Source organism: Suricata suricatta, chromosome 16, assembly GCF_006229205.1.
Source record: "Suricata suricatta isolate VVHF042 chromosome 16, meerkat_22Aug2017_6uvM2_HiC, whole genome shotgun sequence".
Lineage (NCBI taxonomy): Eukaryota > Metazoa > Chordata > Mammalia > Carnivora > Herpestidae > Suricata > Suricata suricatta.
The window spans coordinates 26258889-26281772 of record NC_043715.1 but is presented as its reverse complement, the minus strand read 5'-3'; the positions used below and the strand labels follow the sequence as shown (position 1 = coordinate 26281772).

The 22884-nt window shown below is 41.2% G+C and overlaps 1 protein-coding gene across 5 annotated transcripts in view; it reads right to left on the bottom strand.

The window, feature by feature from the left end:
• The window catches only part of FAM192A (family with sequence similarity 192 member A), a 30959-nt gene that overhangs the window by 5047 nt on the left and 3028 nt on the right, over positions 1–22884 (bottom strand). For all 5 annotated transcript variants that reach the window (XM_029925065.1, XM_029925063.1, XM_029925064.1 and 2 more), the window contains 5 exons: positions 15800–15941; positions 15164–15262; positions 14655–14776; positions 10121–10254; positions 3356–3420 (listed from right to left, as the gene is read on the bottom strand). In XM_029925065.1, coding sequence (XP_029780925.1) covers positions 3356–3420; positions 10121–10254; positions 14655–14776; positions 15164–15262; positions 15800–15926 — 547 coding nt within the window. In that variant the 5' untranslated portion in view covers positions 15927–15941. The remainder of the gene's footprint in view (positions 1–3355; positions 3421–10120; positions 10255–14654; positions 14777–15163; positions 15263–15799; positions 15942–22884) is intronic.

Genomic DNA, 22884 nt, shown 5'->3' with positions numbered 1-22884 from the left:
AAGAGAGTCCAGAAATAAACCCATACATGTTGGTCAAGTTACTTTCAACAAAACTGCCATGACAAATCAGTCTGGAAAAAATAGTCTTTGCAACAAATGGTGCTGGGCCAACTGGATGCACACACAGAATGAAAATGAGTCCCTACTTCAAACTATACACAAAAATGACCTCTTAATGGATCAAAGACCAAAACGTAAGAGCTACAGCCATAAAACTTTGAGAAGAACACACAGGTGTAAGTGTTCGTGGTCATGGATTAGGCAATGGTGTCTTAGATATGACACCTAAAGTGTAAGCAACCAAAGAAAAAAATAGATAAATCAGAGGTCATCAAAATTTAAAACTGTTGTGCTCCAAAGGACTCTCTCAAGAAAATGAAAATATAACTCCCAGTCAGGGAGACGGTATCTGTAAATCAGCTGTCTGACAGGTGTCTAGTAACCAGAATATATAAAGCACTCTTTCAACTCAACAATAAAAAGACAAGTAACCTAATTTGAAAATAGGCTCAGGATTTGAGTAAATATTTCTCCAAAGAAGATATACAGATGACCGATAAGTATATAATACCAACACCATTAGTCTTTAGGGAAATGAAACATTTCACACCCACAAAGATAAACAAAATAAAAAAGACAATAACAAGTGTTGATGAGGATATAAAGAAATTAGAACCTTCACATACTACCAGTAGAGTGTAAAAATGGTGCGGTTGCTCTGGAAAACAATTTGGCGTTCCTCAAAAAGCTAACCATATAAACACAGAGGTACCATACGACCTAGAAATTCCACCCCCAGGTATACACCCAAGAGAACTGAAAATAGTTGGTCGCACAAAAACTTGTACACAAATGTTCTTAGCAGCATCATTCGGAGTGGCCAAAAAGTGTGAACAACCCAAATGCCCATCAACTGATGACTGGACAAACAGAATGCAGCAAGCACACCACACCACACAACAGTATCGGCTGTGTAAAGTCCTGATACGTGCTACCAAATGGACGACCTCTGTAAACAAGTGAAGCGACACTGGACACAGAAGGCCACAGATGGCATGGTTTCATTTATAGGAAATGTCCAAAAAAGGCAAATCCGCAGAGAGAAAAGTAGATGAGTGGCTGCCGGTGGCTAGAGAGAGGGGAGGAGAGGGAGTAACTGTTAGTGGGCATGGGGCCTCTTTCTGGGGTGATGACAACATTCTGGAATTAGACCGTGGTGATGAATACACATTTCTGTGAACACATTAAAAAATCACTGAATTGTGCTTCTTTAAAAAGAGTGAATTTTATGGCATGTGAATTATATCTTGATTTTTTTTTTTTTAAAGCCATATGGGCCAAATACAATGTATGTCTGACCCTTGTTTGGAATCTGATTTTTAAAAAAACAATGGTCAATGGGGCTTCTGGGTGGCTCAGTCGGCTGAGCATCTGACTTTGGCTCAGGTCATGATCTCGTGGTTTGAGTTCAAGCCCCTGCTCTGTCTCCCTCTTGCTCAAAAAAAAAAAAAAAAAAAAAGTAAAAAACCAATTGTCAAGAAAAAAATTATGAGAAAATTGGGGAAAATTAATACTGATCTGCTACCTGATATTATTTAGAGATTACTGTGATGTCAAAAAAAACCCCTTATTTTCTAGTGATACACACAGAAGAATTATGGATTAAACAGTATAATGTCTGATACTTGCCTCAAAACACTATAGTTGAGGACATATAAGGAAGATTGGATATGTGTTAAAAATTGAAGCTACATGATGGGGTTATTAGCTCAATGTTTGAATATATTTTAAGTTATCTACAATAAACATTAAAAAAAAAATTTTTTTTAATGTTTATTATTGAGAGAGAGACCGACAGAGCATGAACAGGGGAGGGGCAGAGAGAGAGGGAGACACAGAATATGAAGCAGGCTCCAGGCTCTGAGCTGTCAGCACAAACTGCGAGATGATGATCTAAGCCAAAGTCGGGCGCTTAACCAACTGCGCTTCCCAGGCACCCCAACAATAAACATTTTTTAATTTTAAAAGCATATATTTGTAACTGCTTACACAGACACAGAATAGTTCTGGATATACACATAAGAAATGTATAATACTGTTTCCCTCTGGGAAGTAGAAATGGATGAAGATATATATGTAGAAAGAAGACTCTTCCCTCAATGTCCTTCTTAAAAGTAAATTCTAGGGGTACCTGGCTGGCTCAGTCGGTTAAGTGTCCGACTTCGGCTCAGGTTATGATTTCACGGTTCGTGGGTGTGAGCCCCACGTCGGGCTCTGTGCTGACAGCTCAGAGCCTGGAGCCTGCTTTGTATTCTGTGTCTCCCTCTCTCTCTGCCCCTCTCCTGCTCATGCTCTGTTTCTGTCTCAGTAATAAACAAACATTAAAAAAAATTTTTTTTTAAGATAGGAATTAAAAAAAATAAATTTTAGAGCAAAAAGGTATCAGCAACAGCTCACAATTACTGGTGCTCAGCAGATATACTTTTTTTTTTTAAATCTTTATTTATTTTTAAGTGAGACAGAGAGAGACAGAGTGCAAAGAGAGGAGAGGCAGACACAGAATCTCAAACAGGCTCCAGGCTCCAAGATGTCAGCACAAAGCCTGATGAGGAGCTCGAACTCACAAACTGCAAGATCATGACTTGAGCCAAAGTCAGACGCTTAACTGACTGAGCCACCCAGGCGTCCCAGAAGAGATACATTTTTAAATAGCCATTATTTTTTGAGGGAGAAATCAATGTAAGCCCTGTTTTATAGATGACCCATTGGGTTTAGCGCAGAGTCCCAATCCCACAGAGAGCCAGGGGTAGAACTAAGAACGCTCCTAGATTTCTTATCCCTGATGTAGCCCCTCAGGAACACTCCCCTTCGCTTACAACTCTGCGCCGCTTAACACAGCACCAGATTTGCCTGCGCAGAGGCCACCCCCAGAGAAAGTGTGCTTCTGGAGACTGTATTAAGCCTCCAGGCTCAATCCAATCCCACCAGCAGCAAAAGCCAGGCATTCTACCACTCACTGGCAGCCAGCCAGGTGAGATCAAGAAACTTGACATTTGGGGTAGACAGAGAAAAAACCCTTGGAGAGCAGAAGTGATAGGACCTGGGCTTTGGCTTTGTAAGCACTTTTGGGAGAGCACAATTGTCATTCACCTGTTCCACTGGTTTCTAACATATAGGTTGACAGGGCAACTGACATATACTCTTGGGTATACATCCTGCCTGGCAGAAAACAGTCCGGTAAACTAACTTTAGACAGGCTTGCTAGAGACCCATGTGTTCCTTCACAGATGGGCTGCAGTCCAGGCCTGCACTCATGTATTACGAATAAACAGTGAAATGAAAGCTGCCACCCTACCTTGACTCTTGTCATCTGGGTCGGTGTCCGACTTCAGTCTTTTCACGCTGTTCCCGCTCTCTGAGCTGTAACAAAAAACATGGGAATTTGAGCTATGTCCAATCGTGGGGATTAAAACTTTGGGAATCAGGAGTTCCAATAACCATTTATTTGGGTCTTAGGTAGCCTCAAAGAATTGGGATGATCTGAAATAAAAAGTCTTCATTTAAGGTTTTTTTTTTTAATTTTTAAAAATTTGTTGTTTATTTTTGAGAGACAGAGAGAGACTGAGAATGAGTGGGGGGTGGGGGCGCCGAGAGAGGGAGACACAGAATCTGAAGTTAGGTTCCAGGCTCTGAGCTGTCAGCACAGAGCCCAATGCGGGGCTCAAACCCACAAACCGTGAGATCATGACCTCAGCCACAGTCAGTTGCTTAATCGACTGAGCCACCTAGGCGCCCCTCATTTCAAGTTCTTAATCTCCTTCCAGTTACATTATTGTTATAAGGACAACGTAAACCCCTGGCCAATTCAAGGGGTGAAGCATTAGATCTTCAGGCATCACTTAAACTTCAGATTCTTTGCTGTCCTTCTCATTCATCTTGGTTAGAACCGCAGACAGATTCTGAGAATATCTGGACACTTTCATACGTGATGAAAATTTATTTAAGCTCTTAAAGATTAAAGGAAATCTTTCCTTTAGTGACATATTAGAGATTCTGAAAGTCACTCAAAAGACCTTCACTGAAAGACTGTCTAGAGAATGTACTTCTTTTGCTGTGTAGCTTAGAGAAGGCACAATACCCCGACCTCCACCGTTACTGCTAATATTTAGGACAAAAAAAAAAAAAAAAAAAAGAAAGAAAGAAATGATCCCAGAAAGAAGGCCTTAATCACAGAAGGAAGGATAGTGAGCAAAGAAACCGGCAAATACAATCTAATTTGTGGTGTTAAACATGACCAAACTCAAGCCCTGGACAGTAGTAGCGTGTAAGGAAGACATGATTATAGCTCAAAGGTCCACGGTCCGTGTATAATTTTGCAGGAAAGGAAGATAGCTATTTAACTTCAGGTTGTGCTAAGTACTCCTGGTAAGTTGCAAGGTTAGCCACCAAAAGAACAGAAACACCACATAAATCCAAACTAGAAGAAAGAAAAGGAATAAACAAAGGTTTTAAAAATCATAATTTTTAAAAATACAAGGAAAAAATATCTTTTATGTAAAACAAGTAACATTAAGACAGCAGAAACTGTACCAAAAATCCTAACAAATCCAAGCCTGCCCGTAAAGAGATTAACATACTCAATTTAAAATCAGATATTTATGAGACATGCCAAAAGATTTAACAAAAGTAAAACAAAAACAAGACCCAGAAAGACTGAAAGTGAAAGAGTTACCAAGGCAAAACCCAAAGAAGGCTGAGCTACCTGGTATAATATTAGGAAAAGGGATTTTAAGACCAAAAACGTGACACGTGGTAAAGCAGGTCAGTTTATAATGAAACAGTTTAATTCACTATGAAAAAGTAACAATTCTCAACTGTGTATGCTTCTAATTAAAGAGCTTAAAATAAATATCCAACAGAACCTTGAAAAATCAGGAAATCATCACTCTAGGGGGAGATTTCAAAATACTTCAGTACTGACAGAGCAAGCAGACAAATATGTAAAGACACAGAGGATCTAAACAATACAATTAACCAGCTTATTTGGGGGTACCTGCACAGAACCCAGGAAATTACAAAAAACCAGATTCTCCTCAAGCTCACTCAGAACATTTATAAAAATTAACCTCAAGAATCGGTCACAAAGCAGGTCTAAATCAAAAGAATCAGCACATATAAACCACAATGCAATTTAGATAGCTATCAACAACAGAGGATAAATATTACATATCATAGATTCTAAAATAACACTGATTATAATGTGGAGGGAGGGGGGAGAGCATCATCTTAGACCTATGAAATACAGTTGAGCTACCTGAATATGTTTGGAAGCTTTAAAAAATGCTTTTAATTCAGGAGTCAAAGAAGAAATCATAATGGATATTTAAAATAGTTGGAAATACAAAATTGGAAGAATTACACTTCCAGGTGCCTATAACTAAAAATTAATTAGCTAGGTAACTGACAGTCATTTATAACAGAAATTATAAAAGAATAAACTTGCAGGAAGTAAAGAATACCCCAGAGAAAGAAGGTAGGAGAAATTAAGAAACAAGCCAAATAAGAATAAAAATACAATCCATCAATATATGGGAAGGAAAAGGGCACAATACAGATACAGCAGCAATGAGAAAAATAGAAAATACTGGGGCGCTTGAGTGGCTCAGTCTGTTGAGCATCTGATTCTTGATTTCGGCTCAGGGCATGATCTCACAGTTGGAGAGTTTGAGCCCCATATCGGGCTCTCTGCTCTCAGTGTAGGAGACTGTTTTGGATCCTCTGTCCCCTCCCAAACCCCTCCTCTACTTGTGTGCTTGCAGGCACAGGTTCTCTCTCAAAAATAAAAACATTTAAAAAATAAAAAGAAGTAAAAATTTTAAGTTACTAAGAGTTATTAAAGAGTCACTGTTAAGGTTAACAAGAACTGAGTGGCTAGATGTAAACACTTCAAAACTGGTTCTATTTTTACAAACCAGCAACAAAAAATTATAACACCTGGGAATAATCTAACAAAAGACATGCACAATCTTTACCTTTTGAAAAATAACTTTAAGACTTTATTGAATGACCTTAATGGAAACAAATAAATGTATATATACCATGTGTAGAAAGACTCATATCCATAAAGATCTGTTCCCTCTATAATTTATCAAATCACTTAATAATATTCCAATAAACTTAAAGAACTTAATCTGTAATTTAAATCTAGGGGCACCTGGTGGCTCAGTCGATTAAGCATCTGACTCTTTGGCTCAGGTCATGACCTCCCAGACTCCAGAGTTTGAGCCCTGCATCAGGTTCTGAGCTGACAGTGACTGCTTGGGATCCTGTCTCTCTCTCTGCCCTTCCCCCACTTGCTTGCACTCTCTCTCAAAATAAGTAAAAATAAACTTAAAAATCAAATTTAAATCTAACTCTAAAACTTATATGGAAGAACAAAGTAGCCCACAATAGACAAGACACCCCTGAGAAACGTGTAAGGGGACTTGCCCTACCAGATACCAAAATTTTTTATAAAGCTACAATAATTACACAGAGTGGTACCGGGCCAACAGATCCAAGGAACAGAAAAAAGAAAAAGAAAAAACAAACACAAAAAAACAGAACTCCCAAACCAGGCCATATCTGTCCAGAAGCTTGTTATAAGCCAGATGTGACACTGAAGATCACTGGGGAAGGGCAGTAGTATTTAGTTAAATGTTGCTAGAAAATTAGCTTTTCATTTGAAGAAAAAAAGTTGAAAAGGGATCCCTAGAGCATACCTTCAAAAAAAAAAAAATCTATTTCTGGGACAGCTGGGTGGCACAGTCAGTTAAGCATCCGACTCTTGGTTTCAACTCAGGTCATGATCTCATGTTTGGTGGGTTCGAGCCCCTTATGGGGCTCCATGCTGCTGGTGTGGAGCCTCCTTGGGATTCATTCTCTCTCTCTCTCTCTCTCTCTCTCTCTCTCTCTCTCTGCGCCTTCCTTGCTTGCTTTCTCTCTCTATAATGTTTTTATAGTTTATTTTTGAGACAGAGAGAGACAGAGCACAAGTGGGGGAGGGGCAAAGAGAGAGGGGGACACAGAATCTGAAGCAGGCTCCAGGCTCTGAGCTGTCAGCACAGAACCTGACGCGGGGCTCGAACCCACAGACCGCGAGATCATGACCTGAGCCGAAGTCGGACGCTCAAATGACTGAGCCATCCAGGCACCCCTCTCTCTCTTTAAAATAAATAAACTTTAAAAAAAAATTGACTATCTCCAAAAGGTACAAACTTCCAGTTATTAAATAAGTTGTAATGTGTAGCATGGTGACTATAGTTAACAATGCTGTATTGTATATTTACAAGTTGCTAAGAGTAGGTCTTAGAAGTTCTCATCACGAGAAAAATAAAATGGGTAAATATGTATGGTGATGGATATTAGACTTATTGTGATAACTGCACAATACATATGTATATCAAATCATGATGCTGCATACCTGAAATTAATATAACATGTCTGACTTGCCTTAGAATTTAAAAAGCTACCACCATAAAATTAATTAATGAAAGTAAAAAGAACAGCTGTAAATTGTGGGGGGAAATGTCAGCACTATATTTAAGAACAAACAAAACACACCTACAAATCATTAAGATAAATACAAATAACCCAGTAGAAAAATGACAAAATATCTGAATAGACCTACCACATTAGAGGACACACGAATGGCAAATCAACATATGAAATACGTCAACTATATCTGTTAACAGGAAATGCAAATTAAGGCCTCAAGGAAGCCCTATTTTACAAAATCACTATCACTGTATCTGTGCTGTCTAGTAGGGCAGCAGTTAGCCATCTGTCACTACTTAACACTTGAAATGAGACTAGTGTGACTAAGGAACTAGACTGAAAATTTGGCTTTTTTAAAAAAACTTTTTTTAATGTTTATTTTTGAGAAAGAGAGAGAGAGACACACAGAACATGAGCAGGGGAGGGGCAGAAAGAGAGGGAGACACAGAATCCGAAGCAGACTCTAGGCTCTGAGCTGTGAGCACAGAGCCTGATGCGGGGCTCAAACCCATGAACCGTGAGATCATGACCTGAGCCGAAGTTGGACATTCAATTGACTGAGACACCCAGGCGCCCTGAAAGTTTTAGTTTTAATTAATTTAGATGCTGACAGTCACAGGTGTCCAAAGGCTACCACACTGAACAGCACAGCTCTGGAGAAATATGCACATACTAAAGCACGTATCAGCACCTGGACTTATCAGCACCATTTGCCATAGTTCAAGTTCAAGCATGCATCCACGAGAGAACGGACACATCTGGTGTCTCATAAAGCACCATTATATGACAGTGAAAATAAATGAATCACAGCTATACATACATGAACACACACACAAAACTGTTTCAATCACAGAAACAATTTGAATGCAAAACCAAATTTGCAGAAGATCATATACAGAATGAAATCATTTTTATAAAATTCAAAAACAAGCAAGCTAAATAGTGTTTATGAATACCTATATAGGTAGCCAAAACAAGAACAAAAACAAACACAAACAACCCCCCTCCCTCCACAAGCATGCAGAAACTACTGAAAGTAAACAAAGGCAAAAATATGACAAACCAGACTTGGGAATGTGGCATGAGGGCAGCAAGGTAGGAAAAGCAACGGTGAGGGAGCACAGAGGTGGACTCAATTTTGTTGATAATGTTCCAGGCACACACCAGGCACCAGACTTTCACAAGCATCAGAATCACCTGCGGAACTTGAACAATCAGACTCCCAAGCCTCACTTCAAACTTCATGAACCAGAATTAATGAAGGCCTAGAAGCCACATTAACAAACTCCCAGGTGAGTCTAATAAACCCAGGGCTGAGTAGATTAGGAACTCCTGCCCCAGGAGACTAATTTATCATCTTGCCACGAAACAACAATAAACAACGATCTAATAAAAGGTGACCTAAGGACTAAGGAAGAGAGAGGTGGTTATGACATCCATTCTGCTAGCAGCAAGCCACCGCTGAGAGGTATCTAACTGCCCACCCAGAAAGCCCCTTCTTGGCGAAGTCCAGCAAAACTGACCCAGGGCCAAATCCTGACAGACATCCGGCAAGGCACGAAAGCTTATGTGAAAAGTTGAAAGGAGTAATTCATGGCTCAGGTAACTGGCCCTTTTCAGGTTCCTGCCACTCCTCCCCACCACTGCCAAACCATGATGACATTTTTAGATGTAAGCCATGTGCTAGGAACAACATCCGCGTGGACGGTGCACCAAAACCACAAGCATGCATCAATGCACTCCCTTGAAAACGTGGCTGGTTGCCAATGTGCCATATTGATTTCCCTAATAGACTGCACTTGAACTTATTTTGCCCATGGTATGGTTGGTCAAACTGAAATGACCAGATTTAATCACTTTGGTGCCATTTCAAGATTTAGCAAGGGAGGAGCAAACCTAAGACAGGACTTGTCAAAACCTCCAGGCAGTGCTGCCACCCCACATCAGCAGAACCCCAGCCAGGGCTGTAGCGCTGTCCCAGCTTCCATGGTCTCACAGGCCACAGTGCCTTTGCGGCAGCTGCTCCCGCTGCCCAGGATTTCTCCTCTCCCTTGTCTGCCAAAGCCCTACTTGTCCTACGTAATCCACATCTCCTTCTAGTGCCTTCCCTACCTCCCCCACCCCGAGCTCACATGCTCTCTCCAGTGAGTTAGGTTTCCTCCTCCCGGCTCTCATTACACCCTGCCCAAATCTTTTCCCGGAACTTGCTACCTCATTTGCCTAGAAACAGATGCTCAAATATTGAACTCCACCTGTTACTCTGTAACCTTGGACCAATGTTCTCACCCACCAAATTTTTACTTTAGACTTCTGTAAAGAGTCAGATCACTCCTGGAAAGCACTTAACACGATGCCTGGCACATGACAGGTGTCCAATGAGGAGGAGCCATCACTCTGTTCAATGAACAATCCCAGAGACAAGGCTATAGAAGACACCAAATCTGGAGGGGGAGAGAGAGGTATGGCTACCAAAGAAACGTCACCAAGACTTCCGCTTAGGTATGTGTTCAGGCTACCATTCCGAGTGGCATCTCAGGGCACACAGTCGCAGGGAGATTTAAGTTGTGTGAGAGTGCTGGCTGACCTCTTATGCTTCACAGCTCCTGCCAACAGCTTCGCCTGGGAGAACTTGTTCTTGGTTTCTATGGATTTCACAGTCACTTTCTTCTCTACCTCCTTCTTGTTTTCTGGAGAAATTCCAACTTTGCTGAGATTACTGTGCTGTAGGTTAAGGGTCAAACTAAGCAAAAAGAGCAACGGTAGAACAAAGGTAAATCCAGAGAAGACAGACACACAAAATCCACCAGCACTTCCGCTGTGCCATGTGATGTTTAGCCTACTTATATTCAAATAATGCCTCTCCTCTTTATTCTGCCAGTCACCGCCAGCTGATTTACAGAGAAAGGAGGGTGACCACAGAGGGAGAAGGGAAGTCAAGCCCAATATAATACAGAGAAGCAAATTCTTCCTCTCTGACTCTCAGTGAAAATCTGAGTTATGGTCAGAAAACCTCCCCGGGAATATGGCCAACATCATGCGTGCTTTGGAAAATAAAGATCTTAAGAAATATAAATGTGAAAGAAAATGTGGCTTCCCTCCACCAAATTTTTAAATATTTGCTTTCATCCCCCAAAAGCAAAATCAAATCTTACAGAATGTCCTATCATCAATGGCATTCAGTCTTGGCCATCACAGAGACCAACTCCTACTCTGCTGGTGCAGAATCACCTTAAGCCTCGTTAAAAAAACAAGAGTCCCACCCCTGTCCCAAACCGACTGAATAAGGGCCTCCAGAGACCCAGGAACTTGTTTTAAATACTCTTGTCAAGGTGATTTTAATGAAAAACCCAGTGCACACACGACACAAGAACCAAAACATTTTTAAAGCACAGCCAGTTCACTTGTAACATCACTTCTTGCAGGCTTGACGTCAATCTCTGGCTGTCAAGGTTTAGCACTTTCTTTTGTTCTCTCCGCCAGCCCCTCCCCTCCTTCCCTTTCACACTCTCACAACCCATTAGGCAATAATTTGTGTTGGGCTGGGCGCAATTCTTTACTTAAGAGGCAGGCGCCTTACTGGAACAATAGTGACATCTAGTGACCAAAAAAATCTAAGAAGCAGGTACTATCAGCCCAAAGCAGGAGGCAGAGAAGTATGTATAGGGTCTTTGAATCCTGGAGGAAACCGGGTACCAGAAATAAGAAAATTCTAATTCTGATCACTCTTCAGGCACTCACTCTGTTCTTACAAGCACCAGTTATCTTAAATATTTGCAATATTTAATGGAGATTACACAAAATATTTTAGTGCTCCGAGTTGCATCAATTTAAGGGTTTCAAAGTCAACACGGAAACTGATTGTATGTCAATACTATGTGTTCGGCCTTTTAGAATAAAAAAGAATTAGATTTCATCTTTCCAGTACCAAATGCCAAAAACCCACCAGCATGATGATTTTTACCTGCAACTCCATCATTAAGGGATAAATTTTTTTTCTGAAGCAGGCTCCAGGCTCTGAGCTGTCAGTACAGAGCCTGAGGCGGGGCTCGAACCCATGAGCTGTGAGATCATGACCTGAGCCAAAGTTGACTCAGCCACCTAGACACCAAGGGATAAACTCTTAATATTGAAAAATAAAACCAAATGGGGAAACTTAGCAACAAAACACACATATCTATAATACTAGGACACAGACAATAACCAACACTTCAGTTTTTATTCTTTTAAAGTGGAAAGAAAAGCTGGGGTGCCTGGGTGGCTCAGTCGGTTGAGTATCCAACTCTTGATTTCGGCTCAGGTCATGATCTCGCAATCACGGGATAGAGCCCCACATGGGCCAAACTGAGTGTGGAGCCTGCTTGGGATTCTCTCTCCCCTTCAGCCCCTCTCCCCAGCTCATGCTCTACAAAAACAAAACAATTTTTAAATAAATAAGTGGAAAAAAACCCTCCAACCTTTTCTTTTTGAGGGAAGGGGGGCGAAGAATAATATTACTTTTGATCCATAGCCAGAGTGTAAGCCATTTTTCAACTTAAGTTTCTCTCTCCCTAAAATGCTCTAAATACACAAGCCCACCTCAAAACTCTCAAGGAATTCATTAGATGAGGCATTTCTTAAATCACATGCTATTTAACACATATAACATTGCTAAATGCTGTTTTAATCTGAAGAAAACAAGAGTTCTATTGTTTATGTGGCGCAAACCACAGTTGGTCTGTCTTTACAAGGATCATTTATAAAATGTCTCATATCATAACAATCAAGCAGGGTCAAGAACCTGCTCCTGACTTAGAGCTTCCATAAACAAAAGTGTAATCCTTTGGTTCCTATCTCAACATATCTCTGGCTGCACGCATGCTAGGGATTAGCACACTACATATCAGCGGGTTGGAAGGCTGGCTTTTCTTCAGTTTTTCTAGACAGTTGGAACTTACCAAGTTTCCAACAGAAGCCAACACCTCTGGGGCCTCTCCAATGTTGTCCTGTATTATTAGCAGGGCAGGAAAGATTCTTTTCACCTTACCGCTGCCCTGTTCAGTCTTCCCTTTGAACTGAAAACCCCTCACCAGAATGCTGCTTTGGGAGATGCTCTACGTCTTATTTGCTAGCCTGCCAAATTAAGCACTAAAACAAGACATAATTCTAATGACCACTGTAATTAACGTATTTCCTGAGAGGAAAAGGTGTGATGCCTGACACAATGCAATACGCACTCCATCTGCCCAGCTCTACAAACATCAATGCACAGTATTCTTTTCTGTGGCCGCCAGGGAAGGCAGGGAGGAGGGGAGCTCCCAGAAGAGTCAGCTTCGGTCCAACAGCTAGGATTGAGGTGTGACTTCCCGGCACCTCCGATCTTAAATGTCACACCAGAATGCCACCAGGAAACTCGGGACTGGAAGCCAGGGCTTTCACCACCAGTTCAGAGAGGGTTTCGTGGCACCAAGCTGCTAGCTTATGTCAGCTGTGGTCAGTCACCTTGATTTAAACCAAATCCCTGGAAATCGGTCCACATTTGCTCCTACATAGCTCTTTAAGGGAACCTATTGCACATTCCCTGCAAAAACTACCAATTAGCACATACACGCAGTCCTATCACTGACTTTAGAGGTAAAGCCTGCTCAGTCATACCCGTGTGGTTTTTCAACATATAAGCTTGAAATATTCAAATGAGCCTTCTCTTAGGAAAAAAGCTAGGATGGCTTTATTAGTCTCTCCTGAGAGTCATTCATTCATTTGTTCACACACACACACACACACACACACACACACACACACACACACACTGAGAACCTACATGCCAGGCACTAGGGAAATCAGTGGTGACCAATTCTTTATTCTTATGGATCTTCCTTTATATGCCAGCAGTTAAAAGAGGCAACAAACTAGGAAGCAAACTAAGTTTATCAGGTACTGAAAATTACTGTTAAAAATGGCATCAAATACAGAGATATGCCTTGGTGAAATTTGAGATGGGGTGCTTAGGGAAGAAGGTCTCTACGAAGAAGGGGAGATGAGAGTGGAGACCCAAGTGCCATGAAATGCCAGCCTCATAAAATCTGAAGACAGAACATTCCAGGCAGAAAAACAACAAACACAAAGACCTTGAAATGGAATCACAAAGTTCAGCCTGAGAGGAACATAAGGCAGGCCAGTAGGCTGGGGTGTAGTGAACACAAGGAAGAGTGAATTCAAGACACAACAGGAAGATGCATTGGCCTAAATCATGCAGGGCTGGGGAAGAACACAGACTAAGTCAAAGGCCACAGGAAGCTACTAGTGTTTCAAATAGAAAGTGACAAGACTCCATGTAGGTTTTCAAATGTTCCTTTTGACTGTAGTGAGAATGGATTCCTGTGGACAAGAGCAGAGGCAGAGACTAACTTGGTGGTCACAGTGGTCCTGAGAGGCACGGAGAGCTGAACTGCACAGAGGCAGAGTACATTCTAGAAACAGTTTTTGGCCCAGGCATGTGGGGGACATGGAAGTGCTGTCACTAAGGTCTGAAAGAGCAGAAAGAGGCCAAGATTTGGGGGTGAGGGCAGTGCGAGGAATGGAGGGTAGGGGTGGTGAGGCACAGAACTGAGAATTCTGACTCCGCCAAGTGACATGTGGGATGCCTGGTCGGACAAGGAAGTAGATGACAAAAAGGCAACACCGAGCCAAAGCGAAGGCATTTTTGTTGTTGTCTCTGTTTTCCTCTCTGTGGAAACACAACAGGCCATACCTCTAGGAAAGATCTTAAGGACACAGGAGTCACTAAACATTTCCTTTTAAAACTCAGAAGCCAATTTCTCCCCTGGATGAGTGTACTGCATCACCCATCTGTTTCAGAGTCTAATCCCACAAAGCAAAAGTACCCTGGTACTGACTATTAGGATTTAGGCCTTTAGATAATCCTAAAGGATCTGGACTTTTGATTGCAACAGACTCTTGCATGTGACCTAACTCCACAAACCACTGCCAGTCATTCAGTCATAGGAATGTCAGTGTTGAAAGACAACTCCAAGGTCACGAGGTAGAAAACCTTATTACATTCTATTTGTGAGGAAACTCGAATCCGCAGGCGCTGATGAGGACACATGCTGTACGGATTTCTCTCAAAGTACAAAGGATATTCTGTATTCCTTCAGTTCCTTCAGTTCTTCTTCTCTCCGTTGCTTCTCCAGGAGCTCCTGCTGCCGGGAGACTTCGTCCAGGAAGTTCGTCTCATCTTCGTCTAAGCCTCTTACCATGTTTTCTGAGGAAATAATTGAACAAGGGACACTTAGCGGGCTAAAGGGAGAGCGAGTCAAACAGGATTCTCCCTTCTTATTTTTAATAAGCAGCAGATCCTTTAGAGGATCAGAAGAAAGAATCTGTAAACACCTCAGCTTCTGGAGGGGTAACACGGCATAAGAATCGAGGCATTTCTTCCATTACTAGGCATTAGCACAGAACTGAAATGGGTATCTTGAGCTCAGAACAGAAATGTTCGGTGCAGTGTGGAAGGCAGCAAGTTACCTCTTTTCCAGCAAATGAACATCTGGAGACAGGCCTGTGGCTAGTTAGAAAAAGTGTTGCATGAGGTTGGCAAAAGTGCATCGAAAAGGCCCTGTGGAATGTGCAGGACTGTTTCTGAACTTACTGAATTTGAACTGCTCCTCATACTCCTGCTGCTTCCTGTCTTTCTGCTCCTGTAGCCGTTCATACAGAGACCGAGGGTCATAAACCTCCTCGGGACATTCTGAAAGAAGCGGGAGGGAAGAAAGGGAGTGAGGAGAAAAGGTACATACTTTAGAATTTTTCACATTATTTTGGAATCACAAAGGATTTTTCAAGATAAAGTCAAGTCTCTGCATGATCTGAGGGCAAGGATGACACAAAAATAGTACAAAGTCCACAGTTTCCTTCTGGACTTCAGAGAGGGGCCAGCGGTTCTCAAAGGTAACCACCAGTGTCGAGAGGACCCACAGCCTGAGACGGTTAGCCGGATGAGGGGCCAGCCCAACCCCTACTCAGCGGCAGCATTCGTAGTCATTCAGATCCTGCACCCACCTGTAAAGATGGAACAGACTCACAGAATCTTCTGGGAGGCAGGATGGTGGTGTGGACAGTGCCGTACTATGCTCTGCTCCCGCCACGGAGGCCTTCCATTGGCCCCCGCCCCCCTCTGAGGTTCAGTCCCCCTTCTCTAAAGTGAGATGGCATTACCTACTCTGCAGGGCTGCTGTGAAGATCAGAGATCATTGTTCTGAATGCCAAACTACAATAGCCCATATACCTTCTGGATCTTCAGGTTTTCGAACTTTCTCCCATTCTTCTTGCCTCCTTTTGCGCCGTTCATCTAGTTCTGCCTCGGACACAAACCTCTTTTTGATAACAAGATTACCATCATCCCCTCCATCCATAATGGAACAACTGGTCTACAAAAAAAAATACGAAACATTTCAGGTGAGAACTGCAATTAAAATTCTAAGGCGAAAGAAGAGATTCAGCTCTGTCTCACCTAGCAACAGACTACCTCAAAATTCCCTTCAACCCTGAAGAGATGTTCAAGCAGTTTAATTTATAGATCACTGATGAAAGCACATGATTACATTTTCCCTACTGTATCCGGCAGTTTTATTAATATTTATGTCATCTAGAAAGTCAGTGAGAGGACCTGGAATAATTCTCATTACATGCTGTAATTACATGTAAGTCTTACACTGCAGATATTTCTTGGTCCCTCTAATCTAAACAAATTGGCTTCCTGGGCACCCTAACTTTTTCCCAGTTCTCAACCTCTTTTACTTCAGTAACATGATATTGTTCTTTCTTGCAATACCTGTTACAGGGACATTCCACAACCTCCGTTTGCGTGTTACTGTTTCCAATAACTCAGAATGTAGAAACTCAGGTATTCAAAAGGAGCCCTGGAAACAAAGTCTAGTCTGTACAACAGGGAATGGATATGCCTAGAGGCACACAAACCCCAAATGGAGAAAGTGATACTAGAACCCAGATCTCCTAATTCAGGTTCAATGTACTGTGCGCTCCACTAAGCGCAGTCCTCCATCTCTTTCCTGACCTTCCTTCCTGTAAGCTATGGATCCGTGCCACTGAGAGTCTATCTTCAGTCCTTCTCTTTTCTCACTCCCACAATGACCTCACCCACTTTATGCTTTATTTATATCTTGATGTACAAGATTCCCAAATCCCAAATCTACATACTTCCACCTGAATGGCTCTTTGGAAAGAAGGAGAAGGAAATAAAGATAGAGGAATGTGCATAACTCCTTTTAAGCCTTTCTGCTTTTCTTTCTCTCTCTCTTTTTTTTTAAGAACTGTGGAATTCACTCTCTACTCAGACATGTTCTATTATTCATACAATTATACCCTAACAACGGAGCAGCTATTCTGCATGACTAGGACATCAACTCAATGTCCATTCCAGATGATCCCTAATAACAAACATAAGTCTCTACTGAGAGCACAAAAATAAAGTAGTGGTTAAATGGCTCTTACCATGGACTAAATATGCTTTTATGTATATTACCTCATTTATGCTTCCATTGACCCTATGAGAAATACTCTCTCTTTACAGATGAAGAAATGGAAGCCCAGAGATGTTAGGTCACTTGTCTAAGATGATAAAAGTGATAAAAGGTAGTGAATGGTAGTGCTGAGAATAAATTGTTCATGTAAACATCTTAAAGATGAAAATGGAAGGTAAGAAAACAAATCCAAAAATTCTGAACAAAACAACAGTTTCAGCCTAAATCCTACTGTAGCTGAAGTTTAGTTCAATGTAACAACCATGAGAGAGAATTTTGAAATTTACTAGCAAGAAAACCAAACTGGCAGAAGCTATTGTTCCCACCGAAAACGCACACCTGCACACATGTAATTTAGCCTCAATGTGTCCGGCCAAAGGACTGTTACAGAAACAGAATTATTCCATCTCTGTTGACCATGCCAAAAATTCCTCAAGTTCTGCAGAATAACTTCTTATGAAACAAGAGCCAACATATTCTTAAATGTCATAAATTAGGACTCTAATGAATGGGAGAGATACACTGACCCTCAATGTTCCCCTTTCTTATCCTATTAGATGGCTGCCACTTTCCTCCCTTGCCCTAAATTGGCCACCTGGTTTCTTCCCCTCACCCTTATTTCCTGGCAAATAATTCAGAGTGGGTCAAGTCCTTATGTCACACCTAATAGGATTCTCCATCCAACAAACAAATCCAACATACAAACACAGATTTTCATCCAACCAATATTCTAAAACTTCAGCAGGGACCAATGCACTCACTCCCAGGCAGCTGACTCCCTCCCTGATCGGTAGGATAGTTCTTCCTTAAACCGGTCTCCCTGTAAATTTCACACACAGGTTTAATCCACTGGGACTACAGAAAAGGAGCCAAATCCTTTTTTCAACATGACAATGCCTCAACTGTTTGGAGACAACTCCCACAGACCTCCCAATCTGTCACTTTTCTGGACCAAACATCCCTAGTTCTTTTCATCTCATGATATGGAGAAAAATACTAGTGCCTCAAAGCAGTACACTTGTCAGACTGCGTAGGATTTCAACCTGGGAAATAAATATTAGGATGTGGCAATGACACTCCTGTTGAATGGATCTCTCCACTCGCATTGTACCTTTTCAAAACTGAAGGAACAGATGTTAACACTGTAAAAAGTGTTCCAATAGGCAAAAACACCTAGAATCGCAAATGGCTCCATCTAATTGAGAATTCAGTCTATAAATTTATTCTTCTAACTCAAAATTAAGAAAGTAAAATCATTAGTTTTCATAGCCCGTTGAATTTTTGGAAAAGGAAGAACCTTAACCAAGATCCCTGAAACTCAAGGATCCCTGAAACAAAGCCTTCAGGATACATGTGTTAAAGGATTTGAATTTGAAATAGAAACTAAAGAGTCTTCCAACACTTATCACTTTGAGGAAAAGACCAACTTAGGGGATTCCAAGAAATTCTTAATTCTCTTTCTCATCAATCTTTCTCTTAAGTGTTAGAATTCAACTTCTACCCAAACGGTTGGGTCTGTGCCATTCACCATCTTTCACACACCACAAGGACAAAACCAGGAATCAGAGATGGGTTACCAAAAATGAAAGAAAATAAAGCAGCACATTGAAAAGGGGAAATTTAAAGACAATAGCATCAGAATTTGACTGAGAAACTACTGCGCTCAATGGGATGGTTTCCTGAAAACAGAGTCAAAACTTATGAACACTTATAAAAGTCTGCTCTTCAAAGCTAATATTATAGTCCTGATATTCACTTGTCTCAAATTTTAAAAAGCTAGATGACCACACCTAATTGTAATGAATTTCTGTGAGCTTAAAAGGGCTACAACTAAAACACAGATTGCTCTATCCTCTCTTTCTAGCCGTTCTAGGTCTTCTGTGGGTCCTCATTCCCCGTCACTTCCTCGATCATTCCCTCCTTGCCTTCAACTCTGCCAATGGCCCTCCTGGCTATTTGGTCATCTTTCTGTGTTAGGAGAGATCAAAGATAGGGCCAGAAAATGTTCATGAACAAGGGGCCGTACTCCTGAGTATTTGGGTAACGGTCAGGATATTCCTTTCTCAGAAATACTCAGATTTTTTCCAGATTCAAAACTCGACTGTCAATACGGATTGCCAAGAAGCAAGCTTAACTTCACACACCTTTCAGTACAACATAATCTAAGTCCCCCACTAGAGAACAGGTACTTTCCGTACCAGTCTCCTTACATGAGGCAGCACAGGTAATGATGAAGACTTTACACTCTGTCTGAAATCAAGAGACCTCAGTTCTGCCCATTACAAGCTCTATGCCCTGGGCAAGTCACTTAAGTCCTCAGAGTCTTGGTTTCCTCATCCACAGGCTGCACTCACCAACGGGGACTAAAATAGTCCCGCACAACAGAGAGATTCTGTGAGGATAAACAAGGTAATTCAGGCAAAGCATTCAGCACGGTGTTTGACACATGCCTAAAAAATGCTTTGAAAGGTTTGCCATTACTACAAAGTACTATGCTAAGCTCTGGACAGGCTATAGGAGAGAAATACTGCTTGTTTTCAAGGTGTGGGGGAGAAATAAATCACCCACATGAACAAAGGGATTACATCAAACAGAGAAAGCAGGAAAACCTTTCATGTATATATAATTTGGTAATTCTATATTTTCCTTTTAGTGGGGTTCTCTATTTTACTGTTTATTAATTTAAATAAACTCGACATTGTGCTGAATGCTGAATTCTGTGTCCAGTACTGTGTCAGATTCTATGAGGTGCACAGAAGAATTAAAAGAGCAACTTCCTTAAAGTAGTTAATACCAGATAATAGTGTATATGATGAATTACTAAAACGAATAGTACAGGTAAGGGGCAAAAATGACAGGCATAAATATCCATGAATCTAGTTTCCCAGGCTGAAAACATGGACATGAACCTTTCCCCTCACTGCCTTACATCTCACCAGTAGCCATATTCTGGTGTTTCTACCTCATAATGACCTCTTTTTAATCCATCTTCTCTTTATTTTATTTTTTTAATTTTTTTAATGTTTTATTTATTTTTAATACCGAGAGAGACAGAGCACGAGAGGGGGAGGGGCAGAGAGAAGGAGACACAGAACTGGAAGCAGGCTCCAGGCTCTGAGCTAGCTGTCAGCACAGAGCCTGATGCGGGGCTCGAACCCATGAATGTGAGATCTGACCTGAGCCGAAGCCGGAGGCCTAACCGACTGAGCCACCCAGGCGCCCCATCTTCTCTTTTTTTAAAGAGAAGAGTCTTTTCTTTTTCTTTCTTTCTTTCTCTTTTTAGTTTGTTTATTTATTTTGAGAGAGAAAGCTGGGGAGGGGCAGGCAGAGGGAAAGCGAGTGAATCCCAAGCAGGTGCCACACCCCCAGCATAGAACCGGACACTAGGCTTGAACCCGTAAACCATTAAGACCATGACCTGAGCTGCAACCAAGAGTCAGAAGCTAAACTGAGCCACCCAGGCCTCCCGAGTCTTTTCCTTTCTAATGTCTTCTTGTCAGGGCCTCATCCGGCCCAGGGCCACAGCAGTAGCCTTCTACTAGTCTCCCTGTTTCCGCGGTCACCCTCACTGGAGCCACTTCTAACTCCAACTCGACCTCGGCACTTACCCATCACGTTTTACCATTTGTGACTGTTCAGCGGCTCTTTGTATTCGCACTACGGCTTAGCACAGTGTCTGGCATATATTAGGCAGAGAATAAATACTTACTGAATAAACCAACCATGAAGAGAATTTCAAGAATTTAAGCAGGGAAGAGTGAGCTCACATGAATATTCTGAGGTAATGTTCCTACGTAAGTTATAGAAAATATAGCAGGCGTTACGTAAGTATTTGCTCAAGCTCCCATATCCCATTGGGAATTCTATTCAAATACCACAAAGTTTGTGTGGCTGGAAACACATGGCCAAAAATTAAACCGCTTTCCTGTGTTACATAATTGATGTTTTCTTCAAGAATAACTCACTACTTTCCTTTAATTTTCAACTGACTGAAAATACTCTGTTCTACTGAAGAATGTCTTTCCCACACAAAAAGCATTTTTTTTTTTTTTTTGGAAGAGTTCCATTTTCGTTGGTTGTTTATTCAGCAAGAGGAGGGTGAGGAGTACCTGGAGCTTGTTTACCTCCCTCTGGAAGTGGGCAGAAACTGCAAATTAAACTGTTTATTTCTAAATCCTACTGCCTTACTAAATTTCCACAAGTCTCTTACTTTCCCCCTTTGCTAGAATAATTAAAAACAAAACACAAACAATGCCCAGGGGCCTGGGATTGAACTATAAAGATTCATGTAGGAATGAAGAGGATTTACAACGGGAATATTCATTTTGTGCAGTGTGTTTAATTTCAGAAAGCATAAATGCCGTCAACTTTCCTTTACTCACATTGCCTTTTCTCCCCCCAAGATGATTCAAGTTTAATTATCAAACTAAACGCTGCATTATCTTAAAAAGGATTACTTAAGTTCTTCAACTTAAACAATTGGGAATTCATGGAAAACCAAAACCATACCAAAATCACTTTGTCCAACCTTAAATGTTACAAACTGACACAAAGAACAGTTTTCAAATTTGCTTGACAGCCATAAAAACATAAAGTTCTTATATTTCAAGCCAAAGTGACTGTTAAACACAGCACTTTCTGTGTTTGCACTGAAGATTGCGGTATTTAATTTCCAGGTTGGGGGGACAGAATGGGCTCGGTGACACCACATGCTATACAAGATCTAAACCTTACACTGCTGCCCCCGAAGTAATTGCTACTGCTGACTTGAAAATTATTCCATTTAGCCAGTGCCTTGATACAAGTTAATGAGATCTGGTTTCCTATGGAATTGAATTTTGTGATGGCAGACTACTTCAGAGTTTACATCACTGGCCACTACACCCTCCTAATTCTAACATTAGACTGTAGTGTAAAAATACACCAGGGGGAATCAGATTTCTGTTATGGTTTTCTGAGGCTTCTCTTTGGGGAGCAAAAACAATAGGCCAATCAACTTTCCTTTCATCAGTAAATATACTTAAGTCCTGCTCTTCCAACATTTTTACCCTGATGTTCAAGTCACATGGGATTTCAAAATGCAGGACAGCAATTAAGAGGAATGTGCCATCTGGCAAACTCAACTCTATTCCAAATAGAGAGCTTTCTGGCCAGAAGTCACTTCTACCAAGCCACAGTAATGCAGATCAAGAGGACTTTCCCTATATACTGTAAAACTTCAGAGCATGACGGCTACTAACAGAGAACAAGACTAGCATCTGTTACCAAAGTAATCCTCAATCTAACAAGTAAGCCTGATTTAATACACTCCAGTAGCAAAGAAGACTAAAGGAATCTAAAAGTTAGGGTACAGCAGAAGCAATTTTATTCATATTTAAAATGATTATAAAGAGCAATGTGTCACAATCTTCTGGTTGTCCAGGCATCTAAAATAAACACATGCGATGAAAAAAATTTTTAGGCAAACGTATATATACGTTTATCTTTTCGTAGCACAAGGACAGTCTCATCATATGTGCTTTTACCTTGAATTCATCTATACGCGGTGATAAAGAGATCTTAAAATATTGATTCCCTCGGTTGATCACCAGTCCTTTAGTTCACGTGTGCCTCAGAGTATAAACACTTTCCTCACTACATGATTCTAATTATTGTTTTGTTTTGTTTTTTACACATTGTGACTCCTAAACGCAAACCAGCTACTTCATCTGAGGTTCAAAGGAAGACAAATTTTGCATTACACAAACCATACAAGGCCAATTAACTCATTCAGTTGTATCGTTGAAGTAAATCTTTACAGGGGACCTATTATGTGCAAGGCACAGAGTGC